At 47.7% G+C, this 19,062-nt stretch overlaps 1 protein-coding gene across 1 annotated transcript in view; it reads right to left on the bottom strand.

Moving 5' to 3' along the window:
* The window catches only part of COMMD4 (COMM domain containing 4), a 38,900-nt gene extending 21,426 nt beyond the window's left edge, over window positions 1-17,474 (bottom strand). Inside the window, exons 1-2 of the mRNA XM_063930424.1 lie at window positions 17,363-17,474; window positions 2,648-2,719 (exon numbers count right to left, since the gene is read on the bottom strand). Of these exons, the coding sequence (XP_063786494.1) occupies window positions 2,648-2,719; window positions 17,363-17,365 (75 nt within the window). The 5' untranslated portion in view covers window positions 17,366-17,474. The remainder of the gene's footprint in view (window positions 1-2,647; window positions 2,720-17,362) is intronic.
* Between the last annotated feature and the right edge of the window lie 1,588 nt (window positions 17,475-19,062).

Raw genomic sequence — 19,062 nt, 5'->3', positions numbered from 1 at the left:
GGCTTTTTGTTCGCACCGGCGAACGTAGTGTGATTGACAGGAAATGGGTGTTACTGGGCGGAAACACGGCGTTTTATGGGCGTGTGGCTGAAAACGCTACCGTTTCCGGAAAAAACGCAGGAGTGGCCGGAGAAACGGGGGAGTGTCTGGGCGAACGCTGGGAGTGTTTGTGACGTCAAACCAGGAACGACAAGCACTGAACTGATCGCACAGGCAGAGTAAGTCTGGAGCTACTCTAAAACTGCTAAGTTTTTTTTGTTCGCAATATTGCGTAAACTTCGTTCGCACTTTTAAGATGCTAAGATACACTCCCAGTAGGCGTAGACTAAGCGTGTGTAACTCTGCTAAATTCGCCTTGCGACCGATCAACTCGGAATGAGGGCCATAGTTGCCATGAAGGAGTGTAGTTGGTCTGCACCAATGTTTAAGTAGGTGGTATGCTTTAAAGTAACATCCACATGAATATCAGGAACTAAGGTTTCCCAGCAGAACATTGCCCGAAGCATCACACTGCCTCTGCAGACTTGGCTTCTTCCCATAGTGCATCCTGGTGCTATCTCTTCCCCAGTTAAATGATGCACCCGGCCGTCCACATGATGTAAAAGTAGATGCGATTTATCAGACTATGTGACTTTCTTCCACTGCTCCACGGTCCAGTTCTGACCACTGAAGGTGCTTTCAATGGTGGACAGGGATCAGCATGGCCACTCTGAGCAGTCTGCGACTATGTGGCACATGCGATCCACTGTGTATTCAGACAACTTTCTATCATAGCTGTTAGGTTCCTGGTGCTCAGAACGAGGGAGATGTTGCGTAGTGAGTCCTGAGCACCAGAACGTGACGCTGAAACAAGGTGTGGTGTGGAAATAGCCCCTAGCACCCTACCTTTGTTGTTTTACCAGTGTGGTCAGTTCACGCCTGAGTGACTATGGTTTCTTGGGCCCACGGCAGCCGCGTTTGAAGGGCGGATTATGTCTGCCCAACTCCGATGCCCCCAGGTCTTAGCGTGAGTCAAGGCGTGAACCAAGACAGGATAATAACAAGGGGACCTCTGACTAAAACAAGAGAAAGCTAGGGGCTACTAACTACCCTAAAACTAAATATATGTGCGGCACGCCGCCAAAGGAAAAGAACAACAAAGGAAATGCTGTCCACACGCCGACACAATACTTTTGTGTACCAACGGTGACAGCATAAGCAGAACCCTCTGCAAAACACCAGGAACTAAATATAACAAAAGAATACTGCGGCCTAGGCCGACGGACGCGGCAAAGCCGCTACTCACGGAACCGGTACAAATGCTGGCAAACAGACAGGAACCCCCAATGTAGCCGACACAGACTCTCAGAACCGGAGGACTGGCAGAATCCCAAACGACAGAACCGGTGGACACCAAGAAGCTAGATACTCGACCAGGCAAAGACTAAGCCACAGGACTTCTGGACAGGAATGCTTCACGGCAGGACACGGAATCAGACACAGGAACTGACACAGGAATCGACACAGGAACAGACACAGGAAGCAGCTAGACAGACACTGCTAGACAGGAGCTCAGGAACTGGCAGGGACTAGCTCAGAACTCGAACTCTGGAACCCTGGAAATATCACCAGCGTCTGTGAATTGCACTGAGTCAGAATATAACAGAGAGTCTTAATTAATTATGTCGTGCAGCTGCCCTGTTGCATGACTCCAAACTGACAAGATGCAATTAGCAGACAGGTGAGGCCAACCACATGGAAACAGGCTGCAATTACACAGACTCACCACTGACAACAAACAATAATCTTCTAAACCAGAGCAAAGGGAAATCCTGGCCTGCAAGAGAACTATAAACATAAAATAGGAATGAACCACTACCTGTGGTTCATAACAGTATCCTCTCCTTAAGGGTGAGCTCCGAGCACCCCATGACACCCACGGGGAACATAAACAGAAGTATTAACATAAAATGCAAAACAGGAATGAGCCACAGCCGTGGCTCATAACAATAGCCAGCATTAACTTTTTTTTTATTTCACCAATTTGTGCCACAGTTGCTCTTCTGCGGTATCGGATCATGTGGGCTAGCCTTCACTCCCCACACGCATCAATGAGCCGTGGGTGCCTATGACCCTGCTTTTGACTTTTACACAAACTTTAAAATGATAACTAATACAGCTTATGTGAAATGCATGCAGTCAGCTGTGTTATGGCATACACTTTACTAAGTATCCAGCGCTTTCCATAGTATCTGCACAGGAAACACTCCACATACAGAATATCAACAATTATGTGGACAGCATAATATCAGCACGGTATTTATCTGAATTAAAACATTTTAACCAGACCACCATTATAGCTTTAAACGTGATGCTTTAAGTTATAAAGTCAACACTGTTAAAGTGCTTTTAGCATTAGTACCGCACTGGCATTATGCTGTCCACATACTAACTGTCGTAAAATCATACCACTCCTACCTACACAACTTTATAGAAGTTGTTTCAGGAGACATATGTTCAGTTTAAAAGTATTATCCTCCTATTTCCCACTGAACAATTTGAAAAAGCATGCAATGTATCCATGTATTGCGGCTTCTAGTGTACCCCAGTTCTCCACTCTTGTATCGTACACTGAGGTTAGTTTCAAACAGCCCTAAATATACTCAACTATTTTAGCCAAGGTGCTGATCTCTGCCAAAACCCAATCAGGGCAGTCCAAATCACCACAGAAACGGAACCTCTGAAAAAGAAAAAGTAAGCGACAAATGTTGAGCATGTAGAAATATAGACGGTTAAAATATTAACTTAACAATATATAAACACATTAAATAATGATTACATAGAAATGTAAAAGTGGTGGTGCTGGGGCAAATGGGCAGTGAATAGTAGCTTTTCACTAATACCCCTTTCACACTGCACAAATACCCCGGTATGTTGCAGGGTCACTGTGCGTTGTGAAAGAGGTCACTGACAAATTCCCGAGTCGCCTGACCCAGAAATTCAACCCGGGAATAAATAAGGGTTATTCTCGGGTTATTACCTGGTCAGGAGCAGTGTGAGCGGGTTACCCAGGTCGATGTGACCCGGAACCCGTTCACAGTATAGTTAGAGGTGGTGTGGAGAGGATTTAATCTCCCAGGGCCGCCTCCACACTTGCCCCCGATGGCAACCCAACATATTGCCCGGTCGGGAAGCCAGTGTGTAAGGGTCCAATGCCGGGTCACACCTGGCAAGGACCCATTTCCAATTCCCGGGTGCGATTGCGAAAGAGGTAGCAGAAAATAAGATTTTACTTACTGGTAAATCTATTTCTCGTAGTCCGTAGAGGATGCTGGACCTCCGTAAGGATCATGGGGAATAGACGGGCTCCGCAGGAGATAGGGCACTTTAAGAAAGCTTTGGATTCTGGGTGTGCACTGGCTCCTCCCTCTATGCCCCTCCTCCAGACCTCAGTTAGGGAAACTGTGCCCAGAGAAGATGGACAGTACGAGGAAGGATTTTTGTAAATCTAAAGGCGAGATCCATACCAGCCACACCAATCACACCGTATAACTTGTGATAAACTACCCAGTTAACAGTATGAACAACAACATAGCCTCGGTTCAATCGATAAACTATAACATAACCCTTATGTAAACAATAACTATATACAAGTCTTGCAGAAGAAGTCCGCACTTGGGACGGGCGCCCAGCATCCTCTACGGACTACGAGAAAATAAGAATTTACTTACCGATAATTCTATTTCTCATAGTCCGTAGTGGATGCTGGGGACTCCGTAAGGACCATGGGGAATAGCGGCTCCGCAGGAGACTGGGCACATCTAAAGAAAGCTTTAGGACTATCTGGTGTGCACTGGCTCCTCCCCCTATGACCCTCCTCCAAGCCTCAGTTAGGATACTGTGCCCGGACGAGCGTACACAATAAGGAAGGATTTTGAATCCCGGGTAAGACTCATACCAGCCACACCAATCACACCGTATAACCTGTGATCTGAACCCAGTTAACAGCATGATAACAGAGGAGTCTCTGAAAGATGGCTCACAACAATAATAACCCGATTTTTGTAACAATAACTATGTACAAGTATTGCAGACAATCCGCACTTGGGATGGGCGCCCAGCATCCACTACGGACTATGAGAAATAGAATTATCGGTAAGTAAATTCTTATTTTCTCTAACGTCCTAAGTGGATGCTGGTGACTCCGTAAGGACCATGGGGATTATACCAAAGCTCCCAAACGGGCGGGAGAGTGCGGATGACTCTGCAGCACCAAATGAGAGAACTCCAGGTCCTCCTCAGCCAGGATATCAATTTTGTAGAATTTTACAAACGTATTTGCTCCTGACCAAGTAGCTGCTCGGCAAAGTTGTAATGCCGAGACCCCTCGGGCAGCCGCCCAAGATGAGCCCACCTTGCTTGTGGAGTGGGCATTTACAGATTTTTGGCTGTGGCAGGCCTGCCACAGAATGTGCAAGCTGAATTGTACTACAAATCCAACGAGCAATAGTCTGCATAGAAGCAGGAGCACCCAGCTTGTTGGGTGCATACAGGATAAACAGCGAGTCAGATTTCCTGACTCCAGCCCTCCTGGAAACATATTTTCAGGGCCCTGACAACGTCTAGCAACTTGGAGTCCTCCAAGTCCCTAGTAGCCGCAGGCACCACAAATAGGGAGAAACAGAGGACGAGTCCTCAATTCCGCCCTGTCCGAATGGAACATCAGATAAGGGCTTTTTCAGGATAAAGCCGCCAATTCTGACACGCGCCTGGCCCAGGCCAGGGCCAACAGCATGACCACTTTCCATGTGAGATATTTTAACTCCACAGATTTAAGTGGTTCAAACCAATGTGACTTTTGGAACCCAAAACTACATTGAGATCCCAAAGTGCCACTGGAGGCACAAAAGGAGGCTGTATATGCAGTACCCCTTTTTACAAACGTCTGAACTTCAGGGACTGAAGCTAGCTCTTTTTGGAAGAAAATTGACAGGGCCGATATTTGAACCTTAATGGACCCCAATTTCAGGCCCATAGACACTCCTGTTTGCAGGAAATGTAGGAATCGACCCAGTTGAATTTCCACCGTCGGGCCTTACTGGCCTCGCACCACGCAACATATTTTCGCCAATTGCGGTGATAATGTTTTTGCGGTAACATCCTTCCTGGCTTTGATCAGGATAGGGATGACTTCATCCGGAATGCCTTTTTTCCTTCAGGATCCGGCGTTCAACCGCCATGCCGTCAAACGCAGCCGCGGTAAATCTTGGAACAGACAGGGTCCTTGCTGGAGCAGGTCCCTTCTTAGAGGTAGAGGCCACGGATCCTCCGTGAGCATCTCTTGAAGTTCCGGTTACCAAATCCTTCTTGGCCAATCCGGAGCCACGAATATAGTGCTTACTCCTCTCCATCTTATCAATCTCAGTACCTTGGGTATGAGAGGCAGAGGAGGGAACACATACCCTGACTGGTACACCCACGGTGTTACCAGAGCGTCTACAGCTATTGCCTGAGGGTCCCTGGACCTGGCGCAATATCTGTCGAGTTTTTCCCAACGGTTTATAATCATGTGGAAGACTTCTGGGTGAAGTCCCCACTCTCCCGGGTGGAGGTCGTGCTGAGGAAGAATGCTTCCCAGTTGTCCACTCCCGGAATGAATACTGCTGACAGTGCTATCACATGATTTTCCGCCCAGCGAAGAATCCTTGCAGCTTCTGCCATTGCCCTCCTGCTTCTTGTGCCACCCTGTTTATGTGGGTGACTGCCGTGATGTTGTCCGACTGGATCAACACCGGCTGACCTTGAAGCAGAGGTCTTGCTAAGCTTAGAGCATTGTAAATGTCCCTTAGCTTCAGGATATTTATGAAGTGATGTCTCCAGGCTTGACCATAAGTCCTGGATATTCCTTCCCTGTGTGACTGCTCCCCAGCCTCGCAGGCTGGCATCCGTGGTTACCAGGACCCAGTCCTGAATGCCGAATCTGCGGCCCTCTAGAAGATGAGCACTCTGCAACCACCACAGGAGGGACACCCTTGTCCTTGGTGACAGGGTTATCCGCTGATGCATCTGAAGATGCGACCCGGACCATTTGTCCAGCAGGTCCCACTGGAAAGTTCTTGCGTGGAATCTGCCGAATGGGATTGCTTCGTAGGAAGCCACCATTTTACCCAGAACCCTTGTGCATTGATGCACTGAGACTTGGCTCGGTTTTAGGAGGTTCCTGACTAGCTCGGATAACTCCCTGGCTTTCTCCTCCGGGAGAAACACCTTTTTCTGGACTGTGTCCAGGATCATCCCTAGGAAGAGAAGACAAGTCGTCGGAACCAGCTGCGATTTTGGAATATTGAGAATCCAACCGTGCTGCAGCAACACTACCTGAGATAGTGCTACACCGACCTCCAACTGTTCCCTGGATCTTACCCTTATCAGGGAATTGTCCAAGTAAGGGATAACTAAAATTCCCTTCCTTTGAAGGAATATCATCATTTCGGCCATTACCTTGGTAAAGACCCGGGGTGCCGTGGACCATCCATACGGCAGCGTCTGAACTGATAGTGACAGTTCAGTACCATAAACCTGAGGTACCCTTGGTGAGAAGGGTAAATTTTAACATGAAGGTAAGCATCCTTGATGTCCCGAGACATCATGTAGTCCCCTTCTTCCAGGTTCGCAATCACTGCTCTGAGTGACTCAATCTTGAATTTGAACCTCTGTATGTAAGTGTTCAAAGATTTTAGATTTAGAATCGGTCTCACCGAGCCGTCCGGCTTCGGTACCACAACAGTGTGGAATAATACCCCGTTCCCTGTTGCAGGAGGGGTACCTTGATTATCACCTGCTGGGAATACAGCTTGTGAATGGCTTCCAAAACTGTCTCCCTGTCAGAAGGAGACATCGGTAAAGCAGACTTTAGGAAACGGCGAGGGGGAGACGTCTCAAATTCTAATTTGTACCCCTGAGATATCACCTGAAGGATCCAGGGGTCTACTTGCGAGTGAGCCCACTGCGCGCTGAAATTCATTGAGACGGGCCCCCCACCGTGCCTGATTCTGCTTGTAAAGCCCCAGCGTATACTGAGGGCTTGGCAGAGGCGGGAGAGGGTTTCTGTTCCTGGGAACTGGCTGATTTCTGCAGCCTTTTTCCTCTCCCTCTGTCACGGGGCAGAAATGAGGAACCTTTTGGCCGCTTATCCACGAAAAGACTGCGCCTGATAATACGGCGTCTTCTCATGTTGAGAGGCGACCTGGGGTACAAACGTGGATTTCCCAGCTGTTGCCGTGGCCACCAGGTCTGAAAGACCGACCCCAAATAACTCCTCCCCTTAATAAGGCAATACTTCCAAATGCCGTTTGGAATACGCATCACCTGACCACTGACGTGTCCATAACCCTCTACTGGTAGAAATGGACAACGCACTTAGACTTGATGCCAGTCGGCAAATATTCCGCTGTGCATCACGCATATATAGAAATGCATCTTTCAAATGCTCTATAGGCAAAAATATACTGTCCCTATCTAGGGTATCAATATTTTCAGTCAGGGAATCCGACCACGCCAACCCAGCACTGCACATCCAGGCTGAGGCGATTGCTGGTCGCAGTATAACACCAGTATGTGTGTAAATACATTTTAGGATACCCTCCTGCTTTCTATCAGCAGGATCCTTAAGGGCGGCCATCTCAGGAGAGGATAGAGCCCTTACAAGCGTGGGAGCGCTTTATCCACCCTAGGGGGTGTTTCCCAACGCACCCTAACCTCTGGCGGGAAAGGATATAATGCCAATAACATTTTAGAAATTATCAGTTGTTATCGGGGGAAACCCACGCATCATCACACACCTCATTTAATTTCTCAGATTCAGGAAAACTACAGGTAGTTTTTCCTCACCGAACATAATACCCCTTTTTGGTGGTACTCGTATTATCAGAAATGTGTAAAACATTTTTCATTGCCTCAATCATGTAACGTGTGGCCCTACTGGAAGTCACATTTGTCTCTTCACCGTCGACACTGGAGTCAGTATCCGTGTCGGCGTCTATATCTGCCATCTGAGGTAACGGGCGCTTTATAGCCCCTGACGGCCTATGAGACGTCTGGACAGGCACAAGCTGAGTAGCCGGCTGTCTCATGTCAACCACTGTCTTTTATACAGAGCTGACACTGTCACGTAATTTCTTCCAACAGTTCATCCACTCAGGTGTCGACCCCCTAGGGGGTGACATCACTATTACAGGCAATCTGCTCCGTCTCCACATCATTTTTCTCCTCATACATGTCGACACAAAAGTACCGACATACAGCACACACACAGGGAATGCTCTGATAGAGGACAGGACCCCACTAGCCCTTTGGGGAGACAGAGGGAGAGTTTGCCAGCACACACCAGAGCGCTATATATATATATATATATACAGGGATAACCTTATATTAGTGTTTTTCCCCTTATAGCTGCTGTATAGTTAATACTGCGCCTAATTTGTGCCCCCCTCTCTTTTTTAACCCTTTCTGTAGTGTAGTGACTGCAGGGGAGAGCCAGGGAGCTTCCCTCCAACGGAGCTGTGAGGGGAAATGGCGCCAGTGTGCTGAGGAGATAAGGCCGCCGATAAGGGGGCGGAGCCTATCTCCCGTTTTTTTATGTATTTTGGCAGGGGTTAAATGCATCCATATAGCCCAGGAGCTATATGTGATGCATTTTTTGCCATCCAAGGTGTTTATTATTACGTCTCAGGGCGCCCCCCCCCAGCGCCCTGCACCCTCAGTGACCGGAGTGTGAAGTGTGCTGAGAGCAATGGCGCACAGCTGCAGTGCTGTGCGCTACCTTGTTGAAGACAGGACGTCTTCTGCCGCCGATTTTCCGGACCTCTTCTGCCTTCTGGCTCTGTAAGGGGGCCGGCGGCGCGGCTCTGGGACCCATCCAAGCTGGGCCTGTGATCGTCCCTCTGGAGCTAATGTCCAGTAGCCTAAGAAGCCCAATCCACTCTGCACGCAGGTGAGTTCGCTTCTTCTCCCCTTAGTCCCTCGATGCAGTGAGCCTGTTGCCAGCAGGTCTCACTGAAAATAAAAAACCTAAACTAAAACTTTCACTAAGAAGCTCAGGAGAGCCCCTAGTGTGCACCCTTCTCGTTCGGGCACAGAGATCTTACTGAGGCTTGGAGGAGGGTCATAGGGGGAGGAGCCAGTGCACACCAGATAGTCCTAAAGCTTTCTTTAGATGTGCCCAGTCTCCTGCGGAGACGCTATTCCCCATGGTCCTTACGGAGTCCCCAGCATCCACTTAGGACGTTAGAGAAATAGATTTACCGGTAAGTAAAATCTTATTTTCTCTAACGTCCTTGAGGATGCTGGGACTCCGTAAGGACCATGGGGATTATACCAAAGCTCCCAAACGGGCGGGAGAGTGCGGATGACTCTGCAGCACCGAATTGAGCAAACAGGAGGTCCTCCTCAGTCAGGGTATCAAACTTACAGAACTTTGCAAAGGTATTTGACCCCGACCAAGTAGCAGCTCGGCACAGCTGTAGTGCCGAGACCCCTCGGGCAGCCGCCCAAGAAGATAAAAGCCTCCAATTCCGAAACTCGCCTAGCCGAAGTCAAGGCTAACAACATGACCACCTTCCAGGTGAAATATTTCAACACCACTGACTTAAGTGGTTCAAACTAATGAGACTTAAGGAACCGTAACACCACGTTAAGGTCCCAAGGCGCCACCGGCGGTACAAAAGTAGGCTAAAAATGCAGTACTCCCTACACAAACGTTTGTACTTCAGGAAGAGAAGCCAAATCTTTTTGGAAGAAAATGGATAAGGCCGAAATTTGAACCTTTATCGATCCTAATTTTAGGCCCAAATTCACTCCAGTTTGAAGGAAGTGAAGCAGACGGCCCAAAAGGAATTCCTCCGTAGGAGCATTCCTGGCCTCACATCAGGAAACATATTTTCGCCATATTCGGTGATAATGTTTCAATGTCACTTCCTTCCTAGCCTTAATTAGGGTAGGAATGACCTCCGGAGGAATACCCATTACCGCTAGGATCCTGCGTTGAACCGCCATGCCATCAAACGCAGTCGCGGTAAGTCTGGGAACAGACAGGGCTCCTGCTGCAGCAGGTCCTGTCTTAGACGAAGAGGCCACGGATTCTCTGTGAGCATTTCCTGCAGATCTGGATACCAGGTCCTCCGTGTCCAATCTGGAACAATGAGAATTGTTCTCACTCCTCTTTTTCTGATTATCCTCAACACCATGGGTATGAGAGGAAGAGGAGTAAACACAGAAACTGACTGGAACACCCACGGTGTCACTAGGGCGTCCATACCTTACTGCCTGAGGGTCTCCTGACCTGGCGCAATAACTCTGCGGCTTTGTGTTGAGGCGGGACGCCATCATGTCTATCAGTGGCAGTCTCCACCGAATTGCAATCTGTGCTAAGACTTCCTGATGAAGTCCCCACTCTCCAGGACGTAGGTCGTGTCCGCTGAGGAAGTCTGCTTCCCAGTCGTCCACTCCCGGAATGAACACTGCAGACAGTGCGCTTACATGATTCTCCGCCCAGCGAAGAATTCTGGTGGCTTCTGCCATCGCCACTCTGCTCCTTGTGCCGCCTTGGCGGTTTAGATGAGCTACTGCGGTGACGTTGTCCGACTGGATCAGAACCGGTTGGTCGCGAAGTAAGGTCTCCGCCTGACGTAGGGCGTTGTATATGGCCCTTAGTTCCAAGAAGTGAAGACAAGTCTCTTGACTTGACCAAAGACCTTGGACATTTTATTTTTCCCTGTGTGACTGCTCCCCAACCTCGGAGGCTCGCGTCCGTGGTCACCAGGATCCAGTCCTGAATGCCGAACCTGCGGCCCTATAGAGGGTGAGCATCTTGCAGCCACCACAGGAGAGATACCCTGGCCCTGGAAGAGAGGGTGATCCGCTGATGAATCTGTAGATGTGACCCGGACCACTTGTCCAGTAGGTCCCATTTGAAAGACCTCGCATGGAACCTGCCGAAGGGAATGATTTCCCCCGGACTCGGGTGCAGCGATGCCGACACCTGTCTTGGTTTCAAAAAGTTCCTGACCAGAGTCATGAGTTCCTGGCCTTCTCTATCTGAAGGTAAACCCCTTTCTGGTCCGTATCCAGAATCATACCCAAGAAGGGCAGACTAGTCATAGGAACCAACTGTGACTTCCGGATATTGAGAAACTAGCAGTGTTGCTGTGACACCTTCAGCGAAAGTGACACGCTGTTCAACAACTGCTCTTTTGATCTCGCCTCATAGGAGATCGTCCAAGTATGGGATAACTGTGACTCCTTGCTTGCGTAGGAGCACCATCATTTCTGCCAATTACCCTTAAATTGGTAATGACAATACTGTACCGCAATTGTCAGGTATGCCTGATGGGGTGGATAAATGGGAACATGAAGGTATGCAGCCTTTATGTCTAGATACACCATCAAATCCTCCTTTCCAGGCTGGCCATGATCGCTCTGAGCGATTCCACTTTAATTTTTAACCTTTTCTAGTATAGGTTCAGAGGTTTTAATTTTAAATAGGTCTGACCGAACCGTACGTATTCGGAACTACAGCCAAGGTTGAGTAATAGCCCCTTCCTTGTTGCAGGAGGAGAACCTTGAGCACCACCTGTTGGAGATACAATGTGTGAATTGTATTGAATATAACTCCCCTTCTGGGGGAGAAACCGGTAGGTCCGATAAGGAAAAAAACGGCGAGGAGGCACCTTTCGAATTCCTTTGTAACCCTAAGAACAATTTTTATTGCCCCGGGATCCACCTGTGAGTGAACTCAGATGTGGCTGAAGAGTCGAAGACGTGCTCCCCCTGGGACGGACTCCCTTAGCGGAGCTCCCGCATCCTGCGGTGGATGTAGTAGAGGCCGGGGAGGACTTCTGTTCCTGGGAACTAGCTGTGCCCCGTGCCCTACCTCTGGTAAGAAAGGACACTCCTAATACTTTTTTGTTATTCTGCGACCGAAAGGACTGCATTTGATAATGTTGTGCTTTCTTAGTCTGCGAGGGAATATAAAAGGCAAAAGATCAGAATTACCAGCTATAGCTGTGGAGACCAGGTCCGAGAGCCCTTCTCCACACAATTCCTCAGCCTTGTGAGGTAAACCCTCCCTATGCCTCTTTTAGTCGGCATCACCTGTCCATTGCATGTTCCACAGGACAAGTCTAGCAGAAATCGACATAGCGTTGACTCTAGAACCCAGTAGACTAACGTCTCTTTGGGCATATTATATTTATATATATATATATTATATTACATATATATATATACCAACATCTTTTTTATATATGTATATATACCCACATCATATATATATATATATATATATATATATATATATATATATATATATATATATATATATACATACACACACACACACACACACACACACTAAGGACAATAATATGTCATCCTTATCTAGGGTTTCAACCTCCACTGATAAGGTATCCGACTACGCTGCTACCGCGCTATAAACCCATGCCGACACAATCGCCGGTCTGAGTAGTGTACCAGAATGTGTGTAAATGGACTTCAAAGTACTTTTACTGCATGCTATCTGCAGGATCCTTGAGGATAGCTGTTAAGTCAGCGCTACCTTTTTGGTTAAACGTGTCAATGCCTTGTACACCCTAGGGGAAGATTCCCATCGTATCCTGGCCCCATTAGGGAAAGGATACTCCCTGAGAATTCTTTTTGGGAAGCTGCAGTCTCTTGTCTGGAGATTCACGCTCTTTTTCTTCATGAGAGGAGGGAAATTTACCTCAGCTTTCTTCCCCTTAAACATGTGTACCCTCGTGTCAGGGACAGATAAGTCATCAGTGATATGCAAAACATCTTTTATTACAATAATCATATATTGAATACTTTTCTGCCAGTCTTGGCTGTACTTTGCATTAACGTAGTCGACACTGGAGTCAGACTCCGTGTCGATGTCTATTATTTTGGATAGTGAGCGTTGTGAGACTCTGAAGGTCTCTGTGACATAGGGGCAGACATGGGTAGATTCCCTGTCTGTTCTCTAATCTTTTGTAATAAGTTCATCTTAACACCCGATTTCACATATCCAATCAGGTGTCGGCATAGTCGACGGAGACACCACGCACCCACACATATTTGCTCCATCTCTTCCTTAGGAGAACCTTTTACCGCAGACATGTCGACACACACGTACCGACACACTTTATACACACACACACACACACGGAATCTCTTATCTGAAGACAGGTTCCCCCCCAGTCCCTTTGGAGAGACAGAGAGAGAGAATGCCAGCACACACCCCAGCGCTATATAACCCAGAAAAAAAACACAGAATGTTTACCCAGTAGCGCTGCTGTAATGTATAATCGCCAAATATGTGCCCCCCCTCTACTTTAAAACCCTCTTCACCGTGTGTCAAGCAGGGGAGAGTCCGGGAGCTTCCTCTCAGCAGTGCTGTGGAGAGAAAATGGCGCTGGTTAGTGCTGAAGGAGAAGCCCCGGCCTCGGCGGCGGGCTTCTGTCCCGCTCAAACTTACTAAAATATGGCGGGGGCTCTTTTATATACATGTACAGTGCCCACCTGTACATGTATATATACTTTTTGCCATAAGAGAGGTGTTATATTGCTGCCCAGGGCGCCCCCCCCTTGCGCCCTGCACCCTTACAGTGACCGGAGTATGTGAGGTGTATGGGAGCAATGACGCACAGCTGCGGTGCTGTGCGTTACCTCAGTGAAGCTCTGAAGGAGTCTTCTGACTTCGTTTCTTCTGGTTCTGTGAGGAGAATGGCGGCGCGGCTCTGGGGGTGGACGCCCAGTAAGAACCTGTGTTCACCCCCTCTGGAGCTAATGGTGTCCAGTAGCCGAGGAAGTAGAGCCCATCTTAGACAAGAAGGTCTGCCCCTCTCTCCTCAGTCCCTCGATGCAGGGAGCCTGTTGCCAGCAGTGCTCCCTGTAAAAATGTAGAAAAAAATCCAAACAAAAATGCTTTCTAGACAGAGAACTCAGGGAGCTCCCTGCAGTGCACCCATCTCGCTCTGGGCACAGTGTAAAACTGAGGTCTGGAGGAGGGGCATAGAGGGAGGAGCCAGTGCACACCCAGAATCCAAAGCTTTCTTAAAGTGCCCTATCTCCTGCGGAGCCCGTCTATTCCCCATGGTCCTTACGGAGTCCCAGCATCCTCAAGGACGTTAGAGAAACAGGATTTTTTTTTCAATATAATGCACGTATAAAGAAATCTGCAGCACACACTGTGGGGGAAGGGGCATTTATTTATTAGCACAGCTACAATCATCTTCCCCGACATGCAGGGGGACGTCCAGCACAGGGTTAGTCCCCCCCGCATGTCACTCCGGCCCCCCTCCACACAAGTATAAAAGCATCGCACAGCAGCGATGCTTTTGTACTTGTGGAGTAACTCCCGGCTAGCGCAGCTCCTGCGGCTGGCCGAGAGTTGATAGTCGCTGCCCCTGGTCGCAGCGGCTGCGTGTGATGTCACGCAGCCGCTGCGCGCCCCCCCCCCGTCCCCCCCCCCCGTCCGGCCACGCCTGCGTTAACGGACCGCGCCCCCATAACGGCAGCCAAACGCCGCCGTGCCGCCCCCTCCCACCCAGAGACCGCCTCTGCCTGTCAATCAGGCAGAGGCGATCGCTAGGTAACGACGGCCTTCTGCCATCCGGCATGCGCAGGTGCACTGCGGCACCGGCGCAGTTCCGACCCGATTGCTGCGCAGCGGTAAACTGTAGCTCCTGCTCCTTATTCTGTTTCCCAGGAAAACAACAAGCATGATACTGTCACAGTACATGAGCTGTTCATGCACAAATTAGTTCTCAAGCATGTTTATAGCTACACAGAATTTTTTGCACATGAAAAAGTAAATATAGAAGAGAACACACAGCTGTAATACACAGTAGATACAAACATAAATCTTGTTAAGTGGCAGCATGTATTATTTAAAGCCATACTCTCCCAAAATGCGTGGGGAACTCTGCACATAGGCCTGCCAGACTCTCCGGGGTAAATTTACTATAGCTTCTAAAAATGAATAGTGGTGATGTTGCCTATAGCAACCAATCAGATTCTGTCTATCATTTTATAGAATGCAATAGAGAACTTGCAGACAGAATCTGATTGGTTGCTATAGGCAACATCACTACTTTTCAGTTTTAGAAGCTTTTGTAAATTTACCCCTACATGTGGAAAAGGAAAATGTTCCAGGGAGAGATTCCACTATGAAGCCCAGAGTGAGAAGATAGTGGCAGGGGGCAATTACATGAATGACCTGCAAGCTGGGTGAGACCATGAAGCACACAAGGCCACGCTCCCAGGATTTCAGTGAACTGCCAAATTTGAACAATAGTCTCCTGTGGAAGTGGGCAATGCGAGAAGATGTGATTCACTGTGAACCTCATCAAAATGGTCTTGTGCCCAGTGATGTAGTGCTGGAATTGTAGCAAAGTACGCCATGAAGTCGTACTCATCTCAATCCTTGCCTCAACATTTTCCGGAAGCAAGGTAGGAAAAGTGATACCAATCTTACACCAACTCAAAATCCCAGGTTATTGCCGTGTGTACAGTATAAAATGTCTAAAAAACAACAACAACAAAAAACCCGGGTCCTGTGACTGGGAATCCAACCAGTGATTCAACCAGGGTTGAACACTGGTAGGACTCATGTTGAGAGGTAGTGTAAACGGGTAACCCGGTTCATCCGACCCAGGATCTGTTTAATGCAATGGGAGAGCCCAACCGTAGCGTCCTATGGGCGGCCGAGAGGTTTGGGGACAAGGCACACGGTCTCCGCTGCTATCTGCCCTGCTATGCAGACAGCAGTGGTGTTGGAGTGAAGAATGAATGGATGCCGTGTGCATGAGTGCAGTATCCATTCACTACATAGAGACAGAGGCTGGTGGCAGCCCAGCAGTTGGCAGGGCGCTGGGCTTGCCCCCAGTGTGACAAAGGTGCCCCAGGGGACCTGATCAGCAAGTTTCCCGATGCTTGTAGATTATGGCTGTCGCTTGGAGATGACATAAAGAAACTGCACCCATGTGCAGTGTGAACAGTGCCGAGCCGGTAAATCCCAGTGTAAATGGGGTAAATCCCGGGTCTGAGCCGGATTGGATTTACCCCGTTTTAAAGCTCTGTTTAAAGCTCTGGCAATAAAAACAACGGGGGGAAAAAGCTAAATAGCAGTCATTCTCAAACTCGGGCCTCGGGACCCCACATGGTTCATGTTTTCCATGCCACCTAGCAGGTGCACAAGTGTATTCATTACTCACTGACACATTTTAAAAGATCTACAAGTGGGGCTAATTATTTCATGTTTTATTTGTGATTCTGTGTAGAGATTTGGAAAACATGAACTGTTTGGGGCCCCGAGGACAGAGTTTGAAACCTGTGCTATATAGTAATACTTAACATGTACATTTTTTTCCCTTCCCACTTTATGAATCGTGTGTGGCTTCTTAAGGGCCCTACACACTGGCAGATAATACTGCACAATATGAACGTTTTCGCTCATTAATGAACGAGAACTCGTTCATATCGTGCAGTGTGTAGGCACCAATGATGAACGATGCCCAGCCCCGCGCTCGTTCATCATTGGTGTCCAGTCGCTTATGCATGCAGGCCAATATGGACGAGATTGTCCATATTAGCATGCATTGCTATGGCGCTGGGTCACCTCCCCTACGCCGCTGGGTTGCTGGTTTGCTGTATCGGCGGTCGGGCAGTTTGGCGGCAGGTCGCCCAGTCTGTAGGGTCCATTAGTGTCTATAGTGGAAGTATAGTTATCAATAAAGTGGCTCTTTGGATCACCAACAAAAGCAAAAAATTAATTTAAAAAAAATAGCACAGGGCAGATACAGAAGGATATTAAATAGAAAAATGACAATTTGAGAGTAGCCTATGTAAACTTTAGTTCTATGAACGTTATGTTATACAGGAGAGGAGACCACTGTTCAAAACACATCTTCCACGTTTCTGACATGCCCTAGTTTTAATAGATGATTCTCATTGATTGGCAAAGAAAAGTTTCCCAGGGATGATTCTTAATCCTGGAGCCATCTATGAAAATCAAGGAAGGTTTTAGCTATATACAGTATATTTATGAAGTTTATAGCTGCTGATATCTCTGCCTTACAGATATGTAGCAAGAGACAGACATATGGTATAGAAATATGTAAAACTTTAGATAGAGTACATATAAAAAATAAATGCTTCAGTCTACGTAGTGTACTGTTTAACACCCACAGTAATACACAGTGCATGTATTACATGTTCAGTTTTACACAATCGTTGTTAGCCTGAAAACTAAACAATAATCACACAGGCTAAAATAGGATAAACAGAACGTAAACCATAAGTCACACAATGTATGCATGAAAGATCTTACCATTGTACTAACGGTAGATGCTAGAATCTTGTACTAACAGCTGCAGTCTTTCCTGTCAGCTGATCTCATCACGATCATGTGACATTTGTCAGGCACGCCTTACAAAAAAAAAAAAATGACAACTTTATTCATACAAACATTGCAATCAAGAAAGTGCAAACCTGCTGTTTTTATCTCAATACAAATCATGTAATTAATATTCTTGCCAACTAGCTTACTTAACACAGATAGTGGGGTGGCAGTATACAGCAAGCTGAGGGGCTGTTTCATTTTCCAGAAGAGACAGATTTCTGTACAATTTGTTGAATGACATTTTAGAATTTAAATTTAGATACTGCTCTTTTAAACCCTGAATTCTTAATAAATAATTGATGGCACAAATTGTAGATGTCATGTGGCCACATGTTACTAGGGATGTGGCCCTTTTCTTTGCACTTGGGCAGCCTAATTGAGCCTAATTCAGCATGGATTGCTGAAGTGCGGAAAATGCTATTCGGCGATTTCTGCGCAAGCGTGCACGCTGCTGAGCGCACGCGAGAGGACTTAAAATGCGATCACACAAATACAGTTTAAGAGCCAGCAAAGGGCAGCATCATGACGTTTTGGAGCCAGCAACGCATTGTGGGGGGGCGTGGTCCAGACAACGGAGGCGTGTCCAGATCGCTTGCAGGGCGGCCTGCAGGATGTCACATGCAGTCACTGCGACCCAGAACATTGCTTTCGCAGCTAGGCTACCTTTAATATTCCAGTCCATTGCTATTTAGTAGGCTTGCATTTATGCAGGAGGTGGGGGGGCAGAGGATGCGGCATGTGGGCGGCCTTGTTCTGTGCTGGGCGGCCTCCCTGCATGCTACGAGTTGTAGTTTTGCAATTTTTCACAAAACTACAACTCATGCTGAATTAGGCCCTCTGTTACTTGCTCTTTGGTGCAGCTAATATTTTTTTTCAGAGTAAATTAAAAATGATAAAAAGCAGCATGTTCAGATGGTAATTTTATCATGGTAAACTTTGCATGCAGCATGACAATTGAAACCATTTTACACTTTATTGCTTTGCTCTTTAATTTATTAGCTTATTATTATTATTTTAAATAAGCAACTAACTTAAAGAAGAGCAAAGCAATAATGTATAAAATGATTTCACTTGTCATGCAACGCTTACCATGTTAAAATTCCCATCTGAAAATACAGATTTCTGCAGCAGGGTACACTGGTATTCCACAGGAAATAACATTGGGGTGTAGAGTTGGATCTTGATCTGAGGCACCAACAGGCTAAAGCTTTGACTGTTCCCAGGATGCACTGCACCGCCTCCTCTATAGCCCCGCCTACAGGCACTGGAGCTCAGTTTGTAAGTTGGTGCCTGCAGTGTAGGCAGCTAACAGGATGGGTTGCTCTAAGCAGCCCTAAAAAGAGCTTTTCTGAAAAGAAAGAAGACTTCAAGGGCCGCAGCAGGCACTAGTTGCTATATGTCATGCTGATATATTGTGCTGCGGCTACTTCACCCCCCCCAGCGGCGCTGTATACTCCCGCACCCTGGTTCCCGGGCACTTACAGCGGAGGTGCTCCGGTTTCATCAGGCACACACATACCGCCGCTGCTCTCCTGGATCGCGTGGCCGCAAATCTAGGGAAGAGGGTCCCCCAGGCGGGACCCGCCAAAAATTGTGATCTGGACGCGGTCTCCGGAGACGGACCGCGC

The sequence above is a fragment of the Pseudophryne corroboree genome, chromosome 6, assembly GCF_028390025.1.
Source record: "Pseudophryne corroboree isolate aPseCor3 chromosome 6, aPseCor3.hap2, whole genome shotgun sequence".
In the NCBI taxonomy this organism is placed as follows: Eukaryota; Metazoa; Chordata; class Amphibia; order Anura; family Myobatrachidae; genus Pseudophryne; species Pseudophryne corroboree.
Note: the sequence above shows the minus strand (reverse complement) of the source record. Positions and strands in the feature narration are given on the sequence as shown.